We start from the raw sequence: 21,786 nt of genomic DNA on the forward strand, positions 1-21,786 counted from the left end.
GCCACATAAGGATGGTATCTGCTAATATGCTATGGTTTCTAGAATCTAATAGTGCTTTGCAATGTTGTCATACTTCATCACTGACACACAGCCACATGCATTTGGATATCAAACTTAAGAAGGAGACAGCTGTGTCCCCTTAGTCAGTTTTGCTCCAAATCAAGCTTCCTTTAAGAAAAGCATGCCTGTACAATGTAATAGTAGGTGAATATGACCTCATTCTGTACTCAGAGCTGGTAGTAACAAATGAAATCATCACTAATAATGCCAAGCTCAGAATAGTAATTTACAGTTTCTGGCAGAGATGCACTAGGAATGACTGTATAACCTCTCATGACCCCAAAGCCCAAGCAATTTGAGAATGAATCCACCAGGAAAGAATGGTGTCCTCTAAATCCTTCTAGTGAGGAGGTACCCAAAGCCATTTGGGCTAAAGTTCAAAATACAAACAACTCATCAACTCTTTCATTTGTTCTATCTTAGAATATAACTCGGCAGAGTCAATACAGATGTGCCCATATTAGAGAGTGCATCCCAAAGAGTTATTCTGCTCATCCTGAACCAGGCACCTTCTGAAAGTTCTCCAGGCTACAACAACCATATGTGACTATATTTCCTCTGACCATAGCAGGTCCTTTCAGTCAAATTCTTCTGCATTTCATTTGAATACCTACCTATATTTAGATGATTTATGTTCAAAATAAGTCACACCCAAACAGCATAACTCAGTTGCTCACTCACATTTACCTAATACCTATTGTGGGGTCCTAGGGCATTTTATCTCACCTTAAGCTGCTGCTCTAGGAAGACAGAGGTGTCCCTTTGGCCCATTAGCATACATACCTATCCTATGTAAATGTTTCGGTTGCCTTACTGCCCATTAAACGGCAACAGATATTTATTTTCAGAAAACAGAATCAGCAAATAATGCTTGTTGGCGATGAGAAATCCAAATTGTGTGTCAGCATATCATTGTAAACGAGTAATGAACTCTTCTTCTCAAAGAAAATAATTATTATGGTGGCTCTGGGGCCACAAAGAGGTAGTTCTGGTGTTGTTTATTTGCCTATCACAAATGTTGCTACTCAAGGCCTCTCTTAAAACCCCTATTAGCAGTCTTAACATTTAAGTAACCAGTGATGGATTTGAGTTAACCCAGAGGAACGTCTCTGAAATGTGAGCCACTTCCTACATATCACCTGGGAGTTTCTGCAGTACCATCTCTTTTGTCATTCTTTCTTTGATTTTTTTTCCACCTTCATAACTAGATACTTTTTTTTTTCTTTAAAATGAAATACTAAATGTCAAAGTATTAAAAACGTTGGACAATCTGTCAGTGTGTATTTGCTATTTTCAAATCATGCCAATACTATTATATGACAGCACTGAGTAACAGAGGAATAATGCAAGTAGCCTTTAACAATGTATTGATGAATCTTAAGAATCTCTGTGGTGCAAGTGCAAAAGTGGTGCAAAGTCCAAAATCCTCATCCAGTAAAGTCACTAGCATGCTGTTTCTTTCTCCTCAGAAAGAAAAGATGAGTCAGTCCTGCTGAGATATGAACATATGGCTATAACAGATCTAGATACTCAAAGCCTGATGCTTGAAACACTGTGATGATTCTGTAGGATAGCGATGCCAAAATAACTTGCATTGCTTAATAAGAAGATGATTTTTGAGATGTTAATTTTTGTTACTCCTTAGTAGTTAAATTCTTTACTGTCTACACAAATTTTGATAACTAATTTTGATTCTATCTCACTACTGGCTTTCATTGTCACCTCTCAAACCAAGATTTAACCAAACCAAAATTTGTACTGCAACTTCAAAATCTTAATCTTGTATTTGGAAACACCTGACTAACACATATTGATACATGTATTTAGCATACTGCTCAAAACCTGTCAGTAATAACATTTATAATAGTAAGGGAATTTTTTTTTTAGCAGTTAAAGATGAAATCTGAATTCTTGGTTTCAGCATTCTCAGACCAAGAAAATATCCCCTAAAACATGTTTCATTAACATTGTAAGAGAATCATCATGGTTCACTTTTTAAACATCAATTTATTTAAATAATCTGAATTGATATTTAACTGTAAAAGCAGCCTAGAAAAAAAAGTATCAAAAAACAAAACAAAAAAACAGTGGACCATGGAACAAAAAGAATTGAGTATATGATGGGTTTTGTTCTCATCTGCTGTTTGATCTCACTGAGTTAACTGGTGAGAATTGAATGGCAGGTTATTTTTAAAGTCAGTGGGTTCACCTTAGAGCACATTTCCATCTCTAATATTTTCTGGTTTTTGTTGTTGTTTTGTTTTTCTTCTCTCTTCCAGGTACTTTTTTTACTTTTAATTCATGGGGACAACAAAGTTCTGAGACTTTAAAGTGAAGAATCTCATGTTGCTTGTACTGGAGCAGTAAAACCCTATCTCTGGTTTAAATCATGAGAGTAAGACTTATATCAAAATATATATGCACTCATGTCTGAAGCTGATATAGTTGATACACTAGCTAGATAAATCCATAGACATGACAAAAGCTAACCCAAAAGCTACCCAATTACAACAGGTATTATATATCTTTCTTCCAAAAGCAAACTCCATCACTTCAGGTAGCATCAATTTTCAAGACCTGCACAAGGGAATTTTCAGCCCCAAAGACTGTTAATCGATTACTTTTGTACAACGTTGCAAAAATAGCACTGGTATTCTTCACTGAAATTATTACTCTGTTCTAACTTCTCCAGCCGCTAACAATTCTACTGCTATCCTTGACTTAGACTTACAGAGCATCACAGTGCTCTGTTCATTTCCTATTCCTCACAGTATAGATGGCATTATAGTAATACTTTACTTTTCATCTTATATTGGCTATTGTTCAGTCTTTTCTTATTGCTTCCACTATAAGAAATCTGTTGCCCAATCTTTTACTTCCTTTTCATTATTAATTTGACCTTTCTGAATCCTTACTTTTTCCAGTTCCAAGACAACTCAAAACCAATATGATTTTGTGATGCAAGCAGCACATGGTCACTATCCTGCCTTCATTTCTTGGGAACAAATCAATGTTTTTGTACATCACAGCTTTCCATACTAATGTCTTCTTACACTGAGCTACTAAAAATGTCTTGTGAGTGCAGAAGGATGTTAAGTTGTCTAGCCCACAGCTGCACTTCATGACATTAAACACATTTTCATATATATTCTTGAAAAGAAAGGACAGGAATGAGATTTCTCATTCTACTCATTATGTCTTTATAATAGTTTGCTTTTTGTATAGGTTTCTGATATTAAATGGCAGAAAAAGCAGAAACTGGAACAGTTTGTAACATTATGCAGCCAGTTTAATTTTATACTGAATAGTTAACACTGAAGAGTTCTTCCAACAGCCATTAAGAGGTGATCCAATCCTGCTATCCACACAGACTCAGTTCCAAATGCAGGTGTCCAGTTCCTCTTGAGGTCTCTCAGGTGAAATGGAAAAATCCCACAGAAGGACCTGTGGAAGACTTGTGCCCATCTGGAGCTGGGGACTATCAAATGGCTCTATATTCATCTAATGGGAAACTCAATTGAGCCTTCAGTGTCTGCAGAGATGTGGAAGTAATGCTAGTTTCCTCTAGTTGTAGAGTGCAGAGATAACCTTATTTCATAAGTGATGTGATCGATGTGTAAAGACAGGCTGTTTTTCTCCATCCTAATTGTTTTAGCACTGATTGCAATACATGTGATCTGCTTTCAGTAGCAAGTCTTAGATTGCTCTAAACAAGTTAATTATATTTCACAACACCTTTGTGCAGTAGACAAATATTAATATTTCCATTTCGCAGTCAGAGAAGAAAGGAGGAAAAGAAAGGGTAAGTGACTTACTGAAAATTAAACAATAACTCAGTGGCAGAACCAGAAAAACTCCAGACTTTCAATCACAGCTTGAATCCCCCACAGACCACTAACACAAAATGTAAGGATGGTAATAATAGCATGATTTTAGGGTTTCAAACTGAGAGAGCTACCTTTGTTTGCAAAAAGACACTGAGCTTGTACCAAAACTCCAGTGTTCCAAAAGGTCAACGCTGAGATAAACATCTTTGAAAAACAACAGCACAAAAACAAAAACCTGGAGCCATAAATGATGGATCAAGATTGAACTCAATTTTCTGCCTACTACCATCATCACCTTGGAAAAAACATTCAACCATCACTCTGCAAGACATTCACGCTTGGAGATAATTTCTGAGCATATTGGAAAGGGTCACATCTATCCTCTTCTAGGAAGAAGCAGTATTTTAAGCTGATAATTAGAAGGAAAAAAATGATATTCCTGTAATATCCAGATGTTTCAGTCAGAATGAGGGATGCTTAAAAATATATATGGAAAGACTTTGTAAGCCAACTTAAATATGGACAACAAGACTGTGTAATGAACAGCAAGATGAGGGTGGGAGATGAAGGAGGAGAAGAACAATTACAAGAGTTAGAGTCTCTGTATGCTGCTCTAAATGCAATCTTACATTTCAAAATGTTTAGATGTTAAATGTTTTAAATTTGTGTGACATATGAAACTAAAAATCTGATCTGCTAATTACTGTGAGGATTGTATTGTCTAAATTGCACCAAACAAGAGAAGCAAAAATCAATGACAGGCAAATTAAATGCCCTTTGATAGTATAAAACCAAGCTGATTCTACAGGTAAGACAAATAGCAGGACTTTTTTTCTTTTCTTTTTTTTCCCACCTCAAATGTGAGGATACATACTATGAGATCCTGTATCCCTACTGAGTGTCCAGCTCTGTGAAAAAATGCATTTCTTCTGCAAGAGCCTATTTGGGATTATGCTCTTCTGTTAACTAGCTCACTCAATGTGTATGAACACCATGTACATTCTGTTGTGAGATTCTAGGACAATGTTCATATTGGAATTTTGCAATGACATTTGATAATGAATGGAGTTATATAGTGCCTAGGGTAGAAGGGAACTTCCTTAAGGGAACCTGAACCTTAGATACTCCCAGGTTCATGAAATAATTTGTTTATCTAGAAAATACACTCATCAGTTAGAGGGACTGCAGAAGTAATTTCCGTAGCCATGACAAGTGAAGTTGCTACACAATAGGATAAAAGTATATACAGTTCAATCACCACCATGCCTTATTTATTCCAGTCTAACAGTCCAGAAGTCAGTCCAATTAGCTGTCTGTAACACATGAGCTCTTATGTTAAGTCCATTCCTTTAAACTTGTTCCATCCACAGAGTATTTCTATGATATATTAATCTTCACTGATGTGAAGTGAGAATAACAGGTTTATGTGAGATGAAGTCTACCAGCAAACTCTATTTATCTAAATACATAAAGTGCAGTCACCATTAAAGAGTTTGAGCATTAATTCCTTTCAGTGTATATCATCCTGACCTGGAATAAAAAAACAGCACTATTATCAGTCTCAAGCCAATCATATCTCCACAACAAGGGCTGTGGGCTTTAGAAATGTTTCTGAAATAGATAGATAGATAGATAGACAATCCAGCAAATTTTTCCTCAAGTGAACTGACCTAAACATCTTTGAGATGCCATAGCTCTCACTTTCATCTTCAGAATGTTAGCTTGCTTGCCAGAAACATTGGTTGAAATATTTCAAGTAGCGTTAGCACAAGTCAGCACAATTTATGCTAGACAGAAACGTGGAAACTGCATGTTCTCTGTCTGACTAGAACAGAGCACTATCACACAAAACACACTGCAATGAGCCTACTACTGGAGTGTGAACATTCACTGGACACAAATTCTGCTTTTAATACTAAGTACTCTTTGTATCCTTTCACTGACAGATTTTTAAATGTTGATCTAAGAAAGTAGTATCCAAAACATAACATCCTTCTAACCTTGTACCCGCAGAGAAGAGACTACATATGTAACATCAAACTACTCCTGTATTGATTGGACCCTAGACAATTTTTCCTTATCAATTTGTGTTTTTCTATTCGACTGATTTTTATCTATTTCCCGAGTCCCACAGAGAATTAGAAATTAACATTTCTTGTTTCCTTCCTGGCTATGCATTAACGACCTTGCTGCTTGCCTAATGAAGTCTTATACACTGAAGGAAAATAACAGGTAGGATTCTGCAGTCCTTACCAGCCTGACAGAGGGGGAACCTGCTGGGTTTGAGGTCCTTAACCTGTTAGAATACTGTGTGGTTCTGGACACATTAGTAAATTGTGACCAACCACCTGTTGGATCCATATGCTATAAAGCTGTTTGCCAAGCAGGGGGACTGCACACAGAATACCAGCAGTACATCTCCTTGTGTGCACTGTCAACGGATGGGAGGGAAGGGCTTCTTGCAGTAAAAGGCATTTTACAATGCATACAATGGAGTAAAATTAAGCTACAGAAAACACATTCAAAAAGGCACCTGGGAAGAGCAAGTTTTCACTACATCTGATTTTGACCACAGAATAGGGAATATGCTCCTATGGAAATAAGCACATGTGTTAGTGTTACTGCTGGCTGTGAATCTGAGGGTGGAGGAGGCTGATGTGTTGACTTCAGCTTTCACCTAATTAAAGATGTAGTAAGGCTTAAACTAAAGCTTAATTGTGTATCCTATGCAAACAGCACACCAGATCTGCTCGGCAGAAAGATGTCTATTCTGCTATATTTCTTCTACACCAAGAGAAAATGTTTCTAATGGTTCTTTTTTAGACATTAGGACACAGAGAGTGACAGACAAATTGACCACTAAAACCAGACCTGCAGAATAAAGCTGAATACATAAAATCCATGCTATCACTTCATACTTCCTGCAAGCACTGCTACACAGCAACTAGCTGCCAGCAGCTCTACTGCAAACCTCAGCATATGGCTCCAAGTTGCTTTGCTCCTGTATCAATGCACAGAAATATGACACACCAATATATACATTGCCAGTAGGATTTTTTCAGTTATTTCTTCTGTATGATGCACATGAACTTCTTCCCGTGCCCAGGCAAAAAAAAAAAAAAAAAAAAAAGGTTTATTTTAAAACACAACTTAGATCATTTTTTTGAAAACCACTGCACTGGCGTAAATCTCCTGCCACCATCACACAAACACTCCCCAAGACAGACTCCAAGGCTAAGTACAGAGTTAATCAAACTATCCGCTTGGGCTGAGCAATTGTTTATAAGACAGTGTAAAAAGTCAAAAGGTCCCTTTGGGCTCCATTATTTAATGTGTGTTTTTATACTGTCCACATTATGGGCTATATTGCAGCAGCATTTTGCTCAAGTTGCTTGCCAGCATTTACCATAGAGGAGCCCTTAGCAAGCTGTCACATCTGTGTCCACTCCTGTACCACCCATTTAGCAGAGACAATGATGACCAGAAACAACAAAGGAGTGACAGATAAAACAAACAATGCTCTGAGCCAGAGATCACAGCCATCCCAGGCAAGTTTGCCATGGAAATATTCAAGAAAAAGGAGGGAAGGAAAGGGAGACATCAAATACAGGACTAAAAAACTTACACCCAGATGAGGTTTTAACCACGTACCCACACAACCCCACATCTTCGGAGCAATTTCTAACGCCCTGGTAGGGCTGAGCAAGGAAGAACGAACAGAGCACATGGGAGGCAGACAAGCATCCAGCGTCTCCTCCCATTTGGAGTCAAATAGTCTCCTGCGAGTCACGAGACAGAAGGAATAATACTAATAATTGTTATTATTGTAATAATGATAGTAATAGAGATTCACCAACCTTGAGGATCCCAGTTCACCTGTTTTCTTGGAGTCTCGATTGGAAATTTCATCGCTTCCTTTTTACACAGGGAGAAAAAAGAATTAAATAAATTTCCCGACCTTCCTGTCTCAATGCTGCAGTCAAACAAATTAATTTCAAATTATAGGGAGTCTGCGCTGTTTGACTGAGGGAAACTGGTGGTTGCCAAGGCAAGCGATACACAAATAAATCAAAGAAAGTGGGGAGGGGTGGGGAGGGGCGGGAAAGGGAGCAGGGCGGTGGGGTTTGCAGAGGGAGGTGAGGAGGGGTGCGGACACCCCAGCAGAAAGCGGGAGTGGAGATAAGGTAAGGGCCGCAGGGGCCGGGGCTGGGCAGCGTGTGCTGCTGAGTCTTGGGCTCGCCTCGCGGATGCTGGGGCGGCACAGTCCCCGCTGCAGCCCACCTAAGGGGCTCGGGGCTGGGCAGCCCTCAGGAAGCGAGCCAAGCCCACCCCCAGGGACACCTCCCACACGTACACACCCCAAAGCTGAGCCCACGTCAGCTCGGCCGCAGCACTAGGAGAGTAACAGGTCAGCCAGCGGGGGCGAGCCGCAGCGGCATGGCTGGGGGAAGGCTGGGCACCCTTGGCTGGGGGTAGCAGCAGCCTGGCTAGCTGAGGAGAGCCGAAGCAGGAAGGATGATAGGAGGAGGAGGAGGAAGCCACCCTATAGCTTTGAAGGGAATTCACCGAGTCCCTCTCCTCACTGCCTTAAAAAGGGAGTGGGAAGAGGCTGCGAATCCCTTTGTGAGGAGGCGGCGGCGGCGCCGCGTGCCCCGGGAGGGGAGGGGAGGCGAGGCGAGGCTTCCTGCGATACTTACTGGGTCCTCGGCCCCGCAGGAGGATGCAGGCTGCTTTGGCAGAATTGGCAGCCGCAGCCACGCTCGGCTAGCTATTAGCAGCAGCACATGGCAGCAGCACGGTGGCAGCCAGAGACTCCGCAGCACCGGGGGAGGGGAAGGGCAGGGATGCTCAAAGCCGGCAGCCCAGCCTAAAAAGAGCACCTCGACCAACCAGGGTCTCCCTGTGCCCTGCCTGCTCCACTGGGGGGACACGGATAGACACCTGGCGTTCAGGCAGGGCTGAAAGATGTGGTCAGGGGTGGGGGTAGGAGGGCTGGAAGGAGGCTCAGGGGTATCAGTGACCTTCCAAGCCCCCAGGTGCTTTGGAAAAAGTGGAGGACGCTGGGGTGTCCCTTGTGCCTTTATCAGACATTTACTCCTTGCGCAATCTGCAGTTATCCTCTTCTCCCTCCTGCTCCTGTTTTCCTCAAATACAAATTAGGCTGCTGACAGTTTACACCAGAAGTGCTTTCAGTTCGAGTTACAATGTATGCCTCAGCTTCCCTCCTTTAGCCAGGAAAACAAAACCCCAGCCCATCTGCAGGGCTGAAGGAAGAGTGTGAAAGGTTAACCCTGTCCTGCCTCCGGTTTTTCAAACTGTGAAAAGCACATAAATCACTGGGAATGGTTTGGTGGGAGATATCCACATGTTTACATGGGTCATGTGTCAGAGACTCACATTAGAATCAGACTGAGGTTTATAGCCAAAAAAGCCTTCTGAATTTCCAGGAATCAAATTCAGATTATAAACTTGCTCCTTAAGACAACTTCTTTTCCTGCACTTTTTGCCCTAAACTTCTTTTCACCCAATTGCACTGTCTTGTTTTCCTATCTGTTGCTCAGATGTTAGTTAAACCTGTATGAAAAAAAGAGAGAAATCTTATCCAGGTGAAAAATTAGGCTGTCTGAAGCGTGTGGTTCTCCTTGGGAAACTCTCATTGTGAAGATTTGCATGCTCTTTACACTTCCAGATTCAGAAGGTAAATAACACACACTCCTGCACACACGCTCTTTGTTCAACCTTACCCAGGAAGAGAAAACCAGTATTTGTGAATCCATCACCTTAATTTGGCAGTGGCATGAAAGTCCTTTAAAGCAGTATGTACTTCGGAGGTACTATATGAAATAGTAGTGCAAGTTTTCCTTGGGGGGAGGTGCTGGGTGTCTTTTCTTAATCTGAGCACCCCCGTGGCTCTTGTTTTGTTCTGTACAGGAGGAGGCGGGAGAGGCTGCTTCAAGGGAGAACACGGTAAGAATTATAATGAGCCTGCTCAGTCAGATTTGAATTTGAGATGATTGCAATAACACCAGAAGAACAAGGTATTTCCTTTGTAAGTATCCTACAAGACATTCTGAAGAGGCTTTGGGATTCCTGTTGACGTTACTTCTGCAAACTGAATTGAAAAAATTGAGAGTAGGCTTTGCTAATTGTGCAGCATGATTGCTTGATCATGACTGAAAATCTTTTTGCTATTCTAGTAACCTAGAAAGACTTCGGAGACTTTTGAACACCTTATTCTAAAGGACTTCTAATGCTCTCTCTCTCTCCATATGTATAATATATGTATACACACATGAATACATAAAATCTATGCATGTGTATAACATTTCTTCAGTATGCCGGTTTCCAGTTTATTATTAATATCTTCCTTTTATATTACTAGTAAAACTTACATATAGACAAATATTACTTAGTTGTGATTAGGAGCTCCGTCACTCTAACCCAAGCAATACTTTTGTCTTTTTGCCATAACAACTAACAGTTAACTGATGAGGTAGTTATTATGCTGTAATCATCTGTCCACTGAGAACTCACCCAAATTCAACAAATTCAAACTGGCTTCTGAAAGGCCAACAGCATTTAATACTTGCTAACGTAAGCACAAAGTGAACCTATAGTCTAGAGATGAAATCTTCAGGCAATTTCATTCCCAAGCATTTGCAAATAAACAGATCCTGTCTTTTGCTGTCTAAAGAAGAGTAATTTTAATGTGGCCTTAAGAACCTTACATTATCTTCAGAAAAGCATCATATTTATTTGACTTATGGTATCATTAAAACGCTAAGTTCGTAATAATGAAACAATATTATATTCCTGTCATTGTAACCACCCGATGTTCCCATATTCCTCAAAACTATCTGTAAGCTTTACAGCAATTTTTGTCTTGGCTCCAGCTATACAGCTTAAAAATCTTGCTGTAAATTGATTGTGATCTCTCAGGTACAGAAATACATGATATCATACAATTGTTTTGCAATTTTTTACCATGTTATGATCATGGAAATCTTGCTCAATTATTTCAATACCTGAGACCTGTAGTTTTATCTAGTTGGCCAATTTACTCCCAAAGTAGCTCATTTAAAATCAATGGGGTTACTCCAGAGATGGATTTGGCACAATGAGCGCATCTTTCACTGACAGCACAGCTGTTGCATAGAAACGTAACTATTATCTTATGCAAATAAAAGGCCTTTCACCCCTCAGTGATGTCGAATTCTCATGATAGGCAGAACTGGTGCCTTGAAGCTATAGTATTTCAAGCTGTTACTCTGTCAACTTTTATAAGCCAAGTGGATTCAGTAATGTTTAATATTTAAATAGGAGACCACCAAGAAAAAAAAAATAAAGCATAATCAATCTACTTTAGTACTTGCATAACATTTTTCAGGTCTTGATTTTTTAACAGTAATTTAGCAAATCAGTCTGCCTAAATTCTTCAGATCTTACATCCTCAGAGTTGGTGTTAGCTGAGATCAGTGTCTTGTAGGGATTGACTTGCGACCATCAAAACACAACCAACAAGACGCTATTTATTACACACAATCTCACTGACAGAAGAATAAAATGCTAAGTTCCATTTTATTGTTCAACAATATGGCATGAGTGACTTAAAAGCTGTTCCGGTGTAACTGAAAGAAGGCCATAGCAGAAAAGAATAATAAATATATCTTATACCTAGTAAATGCAGTAAGTAGGAAGTAGAAAATGCATCAGTGGTAGATTGAAATCATCTGTAACTTTTATGTTAAATTTCTTGAACATACTGAAGGAATACAATATGGTTAGGTGGAATTCTTTTGCAGTCTTTGCATCATCACTTTGCAGTATGTACATGTGCACGTAACTATTCAGTTTATGGTTGCTAGAAATGTGCTATTTCTGATTTTGAAGATTGTTCTTTGTTTAGTTTATTGCCACGGACTGCTCTTTTTTACCCTAAGACTAAGAAATCCAAAGTATAAATCCAGTGAAGGGCATTCTGTTCTTTATGTTCTGTCTTCAGTAGTATGAATTTGGACAAGACCCAGTGAAGAAAAATTTTATAGCTTTTTTACTTCCTAGGAAGCCTTGTGTGTAGGAAGACTTACAAAGCCTTCTCTATGGAGTAAACTGAATAATTTTCTTCTGATGGTTTTCAGAAGATTTAGTGTGCCTGGGAATTAAAAAGTTAACTAATAATCAGGATTACCTCATCTTGTGCAAGGAAAACAAACTTGCTATTGCCTTTTACTGCTTGGTGTTTCTTAGAAATCATTAAGCCCCGATTTTCATTCATGCAGAGATGAACCCATAGAAATGCAAGTCTTTATTTATTAACGAAATCACTGAATCTGAGGCTTTGTAATAGCCTTTTCCAGAACAGGATCTGCACAGATCTGATGTGTTTAAGTTACCACAGACAATCTACAAACTCCTTTAGCCAGTGACACTAAACAGAATACACTATGGATCCTATCTCTCACATCCTAACGCACCATTCATATTCCCAGCCTCATTGTAAGCATCCATCCCCTAAATGCCAGAACTGAAGTGAGGGTGCCTGCTTTGCATGTTGTAATTATCTACTTCATCCTCAGTTCTTTCCTGGTAATATTTTTTCATTAGCCAGAGTCGAGCTTTCAGACACCTGTTATGCCAGTCCCTTTATTGTGCTAGCAAGGACTGAAGTGGCATAGTTAGCTCACATTTTTATTCTATCTTTAAAATTACAGTCCATGCACATTATTACTGTAATAATATAATGTAGCATTTTGTTCAGAAAGGTCTGTCATGTAAAACAAGTATTAACTCAAGCTCTATAGTACTGAATCTCTGATGGAACCCACTTACATCTGTTTCATATTAGTTTAATTTGACTTCAGTACAATTACTCCTGAATCACAGTCATGGGAGAATTACAATCTGGCCCTTAGTTTTTTTCCATGATGTCTGCAAAGAATCCTCATAAGATCAAAGTCTGATATTTAACAAAAATAGAAAGCTTGATTAATAAAAACAAGCCACCAAATTCATTTTAGAGCAGTAGCAGTACTGTTTTCTTTCCTCTTGTCATTTGTTAAAGATTTATTACTAGATAGCTACATGAAGCTTTACCTTAGCAGGTCGATAACTTTTCTCTATATTAAACAGGAAATTTGAGGGTTGGCTTTCAGAGATACCTATGTTTCTTTGTCAGTCACATCACTAGCAGAGTCGTGCGAGGACGCGCGCAGCGTGCAGAAGCGCGCCCGGCCCGCTGGTGGCTTCAGGACCCTGGACAGTTGAAGTCAGCCACGGGCAGGGGCTGCGAGGAAGCGCCGATTCCGCAGCCTCGGCACAAGCCTCCCTGCTGCATGAGCGCCTGGCCCCAGGCACTGCTTTCCCACGTTCCAGGCGAGAGTCTGGCCTGCCAAGGCGATGCAGAGCCAATGCAGTGACAATGCAGGCTTTCTAAGGCAGTGTAGCAGCAGATTGAAAGAAGAACGGTGGATAAATGAGTGGATGTGTTCAATGCATTACAGAAATACATTAAATCACATCTGCATATAAAATCATCGAAGGAGTCATCAACAATTGCACCACTAAAGAACAGCAAGGGAAACAGAAGTGTGATTTTATGTATACAATTGTTGTTCCAATATTTCTTTGTTTAATGTCTTCAGATTGAATAAATATACTTACAAAGATTTGTACTTAGAACACGTAAGGATCTTGGGCAAGACTTCAGATTATTTTCCTTACTGCAGTATAATCTGACTATTTCCTACCTAATCTGCAGGACTAGTAAACTAAGTCAACTACTTGCATATCCTGTTCTCAGATTTGCCTTCTAGCATACATGACATGCAAACTTACCAGAGAGTAGGGCAAGTTTAGGAGCCAAACACGAAGGAAGTCAATGCTAGTCTCAGAAGCAATGTCTTACCACACTTCGTAATGAAAACTTTCATCATTTCTTAGAATCAAGCATGCCAGTAAATGCAGCTGTTCCCTTCAGTGTTCTTCATTGTATCATCACGGAAGAATCCTCACAGCAGCCTATTAAATGTAGGTATTAATGCAAGTATAGAATACATGAAGCAAGGAGGAACAGTCTGCACAGACACTATTAACTGTGACCAGTCCTCCTACAGTTTTCAGTCATGTCTTTTTCTTATCTACTCTGAACAGCAAGGGAAGAAAGATGATATACTGAGCATTTAAAGAGCTGACTACAACACCTGCAGTAATCATCATCCTTTTGACATTACTCAGTAGAGCTTTACAACTTCCTAAATTAGGTAACTTAGTTACCACTCATGTAGTAAGAAGCTGTTACAAAAATGTGAAGGTGATGGTATTTATCATGGTGCTGTGGAACAGGGAATGAAATAAAGCTTCAGTTTCAGTTGCACTACTAGATCTTTCCTCTAGCTTCTCCCAACTTCGTAGCTGAGTGCAGACACCTTTCAGCCAACCACACAGATGCAGAACTCTCACTGTCAGTACTTCAGCCACTGTTCGAAAGGTAACACTCTGAATTGCATAGGTCTTTATATCTGCACACAACCAGCCACATCAGCACTGGACCTCTTTGAGAAAAAGACCTTGAAATAGTATGGTATTTCAAGCAAAACCAAATCAGTACATTAATATTCTGATTTAAGAAGAGCAGGGGCTATGTTCTGAGTGTAAATTAAAAATTACTAATAGTTATTACAGGAGCAGTGCCAGGCATTATAATGATGAGCAGAAAAATGTCTCATGATGGAAAATCTTAATATAGCAAGGAAAAAAGAGCTATTCCCACATTTCTGAAGATACAGTAGATGAATCCCAGTTTGAATATATACACAAATCATACACATGCACATATATATAGCCATATAAGAAGTAGAAATACAAACCCATAAGTAGAATCTTCTGGACTTGGGGAAAAAAAAAAAAAGGAAATAATGAAATGACTGGATTCATCCCAGTATATAACATCATCTTCCACAACAACTACCCTGATTATCATACTCTCCATTTCATTAACTGTTCTGCACTATATTGTTAGATAAGATATAGTGGGATTACAAGTTTAGATGTAACATGGCAAGAGACTGCAGTGTTATTCACACGTGGCATACTTTCACCCAAGTGAGAAGCTCAGTGTTAATCAATCCATAGGCAGTGGCTTCGCACAGTTAGCAGATCTGCTACAGCCTACAGACCAGCAGGTAACATGCATTTCATTTTGCTACCCATGAAAAGAAGTGTCACCCTACATAATTATAGTAAGCTTCTGGACTATATGTAGTCTGGGAATATAAATGTAAATATAAGGTTATGTGAATTGGGAATTGTACTGTGATAACAAGTCTTCATGCTGAAGAATAGAAAAAATAATGTGCATAAGCTTCCTAAGCTAACAATTGCAGGTTCTCTACAAGCTGCCTCCTTTGTATATTTACATTCTGAGTGCAGATATTATTTAAGTATTTTACAGAGCATTTCAGGAATGCCTCCCTGCTGCTCTAAAACAGCTGCAGTTACCGTTGTATGTAACATGTAAAATCTTGGGATCTTCTGTTTAAAATGAACAACAAAAAACATTTTTACATCTTCATGCTGTATTTTTATATGAAGATCCCATTTAGTAATCTTCCTTACTATACAAACAAGACATGGATAATCTCTAGCCCAGAAATTTAATACATTTAAAAGATAGATCAAAATTACTTGTACTACAAAACACATGTACAAATCAGATATTTCCTTTTACTTTCCACTTTTTTTTTTTTAATTTCACAAGGCTAACTATTAAGGCACTAAGGCACTCCTCAGCCCTCATTTAGAACACTTCTTTGAAATTCTAGAGAGTATTGGGGATTGGTGACTGTTTCAGTATTGCATTGTCAACCAATGTGTTCAAAAGTGCCAAGTGCTTTTCCATCCACAGATGAAGAAACCTTGAGGAAAAAAAAAACAAAAAAACAGTTTGCAGACAGTGCTAGGTATTCACTCCAGGAAAAAAAAAAATGCCCCTTTAAATTATTTCCAGTTGACCAGCAAAGAACTCAGGAATATGAAGCAATCATTCCTGCCCAGGTTCCAAAAGTTTTTTAGGCAACCAACACCAAATGAATCAACAGCAGTTAGGCACCTAAATATCTTGCATATCTTCTTTTTAACATATAACATCAAATCCCTCAGTACCCTAACCATGGTAATAGAATAAAGGAAGTAAAGAATTTAGCACCAAGATAAGTTGCAAGCATTTTGAGTAAAGGAAGACGATGGAACAAATGAAGGTTCTGTCATCATCATAACTAATTATCTACACAAACAGTGGTAATAATTTACTCAATTGAAGAGTTCAGAAGTAATGTAGAAGTGTACATTTATGGCACAAGTTTTCTGCATACCAAGTGAGAAATCAGTGCAGCTACAGTTATATAAATCTTGACAGAAATTTGATGCTAACATTAGATGCTGCTAAATATATAAACAGGCATGGAAGTTTGCCATTACATGTCCTTGTTAGATAGATCAATACCTTTCCTTTGTCAATGCTTGTACTTGATATTTCAAGGAGAAACATAATACAGCTTATTCTATTCTTTTGCATCTTCCAGCTGAGCATCTCTAGCAAAAAAGGATCATGAAAATCTTCTTACAGATGAGATTACTGGCGTACAGAATGGTCTAGCATCTCATTTACTTTCATGAAGATCTTGAATAGAGTGAAAAATGGAAATGAGATTTTTCAAAGCCAAACACTTAGCCAGGAAAAATCATAATAATTTTACGATGTAAGAACCCAGACTGATAAACTGAAAAATACTGTTAAAAAAAAAAAAACAGTGCAAGAATCAAAACATACACACATCAGCTACTATCATTCTACTTGGTAAAAATATACCTCTACTAGCAGTTCATTCCATATAAAATATTCTATGCATAAAACCATCCTCCTTCTTAATTATCACAAATATCAATGAATTATGCACATTGGCTTCTTGGGTTATAAATCAGCAGTTCATATTAGTTTCTGGCAATATAACATCATCCTTTAATTATAATTAATAGTTCATTCTTGATTTTGTAACAATCAAAAAAGAACATATTATGAAGGCTCTTCAACTTTTCATTTTATTTAATCACAGAAATCCATACCTGTTAATGTATTGCAGTATGTCAACTTCATTTTTCTTACTCCAGTAAATCCCTGTCTTGAAAACCAGTGGCCAAAACTGAAATACAGTCATTAATAGTCTATTGCAACTTTTACTTATTTACAATTTTTTTGCATAATTTTTTTTCAGGCTTTTTCACATACTAACACATTTATTTCTCTCGTAACTGGGTAAAGATATATTCTAGGTAAACCACAGAAAATCCAGGATCCTTCTGTCTTCTCAGTTCTTATATGAAACTCACTGAAGCAAAGAAATTAATACTAACATAACTAGTGACAAATTCAAAAACAAAAGAGATTGTATTTAGTATTTGACTCTTGAACATGCCTTTTCTGCTTCAGAGGTGTGACACCATTAAGACAGGTGTTAGTTTAGATCTGTTTTACTCTTAGGAAAAAACAAACTTGCTTAAATATCTATCCTTTTTTTTTTGTTACAACAAATGTTTATAAAACAGTAAGATTTGAAATACAACAAGTAGATGGATTGTGTGTGAAAATTCTCTTGGACACGGCTGTTTTTTTATGAAATTTTACAAAATGAATATATTTAAGGTTTAGCTTGAGGAATTGTGTCACTAAAACAAAGATCTATTTTTGGCCTACTTTATTTTCTACAATCATATTAATTATTCATTAATCAGGGGTTAGTAATAGAAAGCAGCTAAAGTGCTTTTATTTGCAGCTGTTTCTGATTCTCCTGCTACATGGTAGTAGGAGGAAATCCAGCTGTTGCAAACATCAGATACACAAGAGTCTGCTAGCCTATGGCATCTTCAGAGAAGGAGAGGCTGCCATGGGAACTGACTTTTAAGACAATAAACTAATATAGCTATATGTTTTCACTATTTTGGAGAAGCAAGTTGTCAGCTCAGTATTGCTGCCACAGCCACAACAACACAGAATCATAGAAAACACAAATTCTTTACCAGTAATGTAATCCACAAAACTTACTGAAATCCAAAAGAAATGGTCAGTGAAATCTTTAAATTAAAAATACATCAATTTTCAGCAAACAAAATGCAATCACTTTTTCTTACACAGAAAAGAGAAGGAGAATTGATAGGTCTACCCTCACCCCAATTTCTGGCTTCTTAAAATCAAAGATTTTTGCTGTCATCCCAAAATTACTGAAAGAACCATTTCTTCCTCAGACAATTCCAGAGCAACAAGGAAAATGTACCTTCACACCTGCCAATCAAAAGACAATCTGACACAGTTTGTATTCACCTCCATTTTATTCTCAGGAAGAACTCTGCTTTAAACGTGACCTATTACTTCTCAAGTATGTAATTCCACCTAAAAAAACTGCTAATGTTATTAGGTCAAGGAACAACTGAGGCTACTTAAAACTTGCATTATTCTTTAAAAAAAAAAAAAAATCAAATAACTTGAATCTCAAACTGCTTTCTCTTCAGATCTAAATCTCTGGATTTAGAGAAATGATTAACAAACACCACTAAGAGTCAGATAACTACACCTCCAGTAAAGTGAAAATTCCCTCCTCACAACTTCTGCTGGATTGAAAAGCATCTGCAAGTATTTTTTAACTGGATCCCTTATTGTTCAGACAGAAAGAGCTTAGCCCACAGTGAGGTCACTCCAGAAACTTCTGAGAAAAGTACAGGAATAAAAGAGAATTGCATGGGGCCAAGGAACACAGCTAGCCACAACTAAGTTACCAATCTCAAGATGAAATAAAAATTATTTAGAATTGAGATTAGCACTGGTACAACACTGGCATACACCCCCCTACGGAATAAAATGGGAGCAAACTTTTAAATAAAAGCATAAAATTTTTAAGACAGAGCCTGAGCAGTTTATTAAACATTAATACAATGTTGTTGCCTGTTATTAAAGAAACCATCATAGCACGTAAGACTTATCCCTATCCTGGTTATATTTTCCTTTATTTCTATATTCTACAACTGGTTTGATTACTCAGAATAATTTCAATTCCTTCTATATTCCATTACGTTATCGATCAACAGCCAGTGCTATTCACATTTAATATTGAAAGTCAGCCTTACCCTGCTGCTTTCTGTGACAGAAGATTAAAAATAAATATTGCGTTCAGTACTCACCTGTATCTTGTAATCTGCAGTTTTGATATTTATTATTCAAACAATAGAATGTCATTTGTGTTCCTACTGATAAGAAGTACAGTGCAGAAATCTCATTCCAACGTGAAGACAAGTGAGCTAACTAAGTATCGCCATTTTACTACAAGCTATGAATCATATTAAGGTGATTTAGACAGCAGCCTAGTCAGGTACCTGACTCGGGGTGTACACAAGGTCACACAAGTCACCGACAGACTGTAAACAAACTGTGAGCATCCTGACTCCTGGGTCTGTGAAACATCCATCAAACTGATCTCTTATTTTCTTTCCTGATGCATATAACATGTTTATGGGGGAAGAAGGTGCTATTATACCAAGTTCTAAAACATTAAAATTCAGGTTCTGTCTCAATCAGAATGTGGACTTTCCTGAAGTCTTATGATATCAGTATCAATGCACAAGTTCAATAAGTAATGCGTAAGTTCAATAAGTTTTTTTTCCTTGGAATATAACTTTAAACTGAAGGAAAGCTTTAGACAATGTAACAGAAAGTACTTACTGTCCTTCTTCCTAAAATGTCCTTATTTTGTTCTTTTTTTCCCCCCTACTATTAATAAAATGATTCCACAGAAAAAAATACTCTTACAAAATTTATTGCAAGAGTTACACTTCATACCCTCCAATTTGATTATTGTTGTTCTCTTGCCCACTGCTTTCTTTCACACATAGTTACAAGTAGTTAAAGTGACAGAAATCGCTATTACTTATGCAACACAGCATGCAAGAGATTTTCTCAGTCTGTCATCTTCATCTTCCAGTAAGCGTAAACAAAGAGGCAATGCCATTACAGTACCTTCTAAATCCAAAATAAATCCCCAAACTATTCCAGTTGGGAATTTCTATTTCTAGATAAATTGTATGTCACGAACCATGCAGATAGATATGAAACTGCAGTGGAAAACTAGAGTATATTTGTTTTTTTGTCTTGCAAGCAATTTTAAAGCCACCCTTGAGGATTTCTCCTCTTGACCTTGTCATATCCAAAGGAACTCTCTTGAGCACACAGGATCCCATTTGTTCAAGGATGTGCATGGATTCACATAATACTAAACAAGTATGAGCACTCTGTAATGGCTGTGTACAAGTTAGATGGGCCACACAAATGCTGCATTGACATTCTTCTGTCTGCCTGCTGTAGGCTGGGTAGATACAGGCAATCCATCTTGGTCTATTCACTGATCTTAATAGAGCTGTGTCATTTATATTTTTCTAATTTGAGTCGCAATTTTCTGTTATTGAGTGAAATATTGAAAATACATTTTCATCCTTTTCCTCTTAGTTTCTGTGAGTATGTATCTGCTTGTGACACAACAGAAAATATTAGAAAATAAAACATACCTTATGCTCTGGGCAACCAGTTATGACATTTATGTAGTTTTTTTTTCCCCCTCTTAAAATTCCAATTACATCTTTAGTTATTGCAGTGTATTCTCAATACCTAATCATTCAAATAAAATAATGAGAAAAGAACAGTTCTCAGCAGTCAGCACTGAAAAAGAGCTATTTTTCATTTACAGTCTTCTTGTCTGTAAACTTTCATGGGAGCAGTAGATAAATGGAAAATGACATAGTGTAAGAATAAATACAAGTAGATCTTGAGTCACCCCAGCTACTGGGTTTTACATTACAGCCCAAAATATCATGTACAATTTATATGCTTTTTCCCTGTTACATTTAAAAAATATTTTTGTACCACAGGGCAGATGCATGATATGACTGTATAAAACTGAAGAGAAAGAATAGATGTACAGAGTACATCTGCACAGCAGCTTCCTGAGGGAGTTTTGGTAGTACTTATTCATACTGCAGGGGAGACCTTTTCTTCTAAAAGCAACAAAAAGTATGGCAACTTAACACTGCGCCATTATATATTGCTATAGTTCAACCATCTTCCTTATCACATTCTCTCTTATTGCATTTTAAATTACAGCACATTAAAAACTTCAAGTATTAAGACATGGATCATCTCCTCTTAACTGTTTCTGCATCACCATTCCCAGTGGGACCCTAGCATTTACAAAAATATCTGACTACTGTTGCCATACAACTGTAACAAAACAACTAAACACACTGCCATGAAGAAAGGTAGAGAGTCTCCAGCCCTATCAGAATACATAACTCTCTTATCATTTTGAAAGTAACAATGACTACATGACTTTAAACAACTCTGTATAATCAGTGGGTATCAAGATGTTATAATCACAAAAAGAACAAGAGAGTTAGGCAAAGCAGACTAAGGTAACAGGAAAGACTAAACGGAAGGCTTACCCATATTCTAGGCTCACCTACAAAAAAAACCAGAAGAGGGGATCTCCAGACAAGATCCTTCCCCGCTGGTAGCCAGCTCTTAAATAGGTCCAGGAGGGGTGCAGCCTGGCTCCACCCCTTCTGGCGGCACAGCTGAATTGCCTTCACCTGTGCTCCTCTGGCTGACTCATGGCTCACCTCAGGTGATCAATCAGAGGTTCAGGCCGTGACTCAGCAGTTCCCATACAAACTCTAAGGACCAAATGATCAAACAACCATGTAGCACAGAGGCAGACCAAAAATTTCTCCTAGAAAAGTGTGCTTAAAAAAACACCCTAGAATTTACTTCAGTCTTTGCCCTTGCACCAGCTCTTTGAGTACTACTCCT

At 38.1% G+C, this 21,786-nt stretch overlaps 1 protein-coding gene and 1 long non-coding RNA gene across 3 annotated transcripts in view; both read right to left on the reverse strand.

Annotated features, from left to right (window-relative positions):
• KCNK10 (potassium two pore domain channel subfamily K member 10) overlaps positions 1–7,796 on the reverse strand; it is a 54,935-nt gene extending 47,139 nt beyond the window's left edge. Inside the window, exon 1 of the mRNA XM_042868084.1 lies at positions 7,745–7,796. Coding sequence (XP_042724018.1) covers positions 7,745–7,796 — 52 coding nt within the window. The remainder of the gene's footprint in view (positions 1–7,744) is intronic.
• Positions 7,797–15,442: 7,646 nt separating this feature from the next.
• On the reverse strand, positions 15,443–21,460 carry LOC122180260. 2 transcript variants are annotated; one of them, XR_006178975.1, is made up of 3 exons: positions 21,420–21,460; positions 17,007–17,083; positions 15,443–15,799 (listed from the first exon to the last, which is right to left on the reverse strand). It is a non-coding gene; the product is annotated as an uncharacterized LOC122180260 (long non-coding RNA). The 2 variants fall into 2 exon arrangements; XR_006178974.1 differs by lacking the exon at positions 15,443–15,799 and adding an exon at positions 16,519–16,563.
• Between the last annotated feature and the right edge of the window lie 326 nt (positions 21,461–21,786).

Source organism: Lagopus leucura, unplaced genomic scaffold (genome assembly GCF_019238085.1).
Source record: "Lagopus leucura isolate 7727_CA_CO unplaced genomic scaffold, USGS_WTPT01 Super-Scaffold_1, whole genome shotgun sequence".
NCBI lineage: Eukaryota > Metazoa > Chordata > Aves > Galliformes > Phasianidae > Lagopus > Lagopus leucura.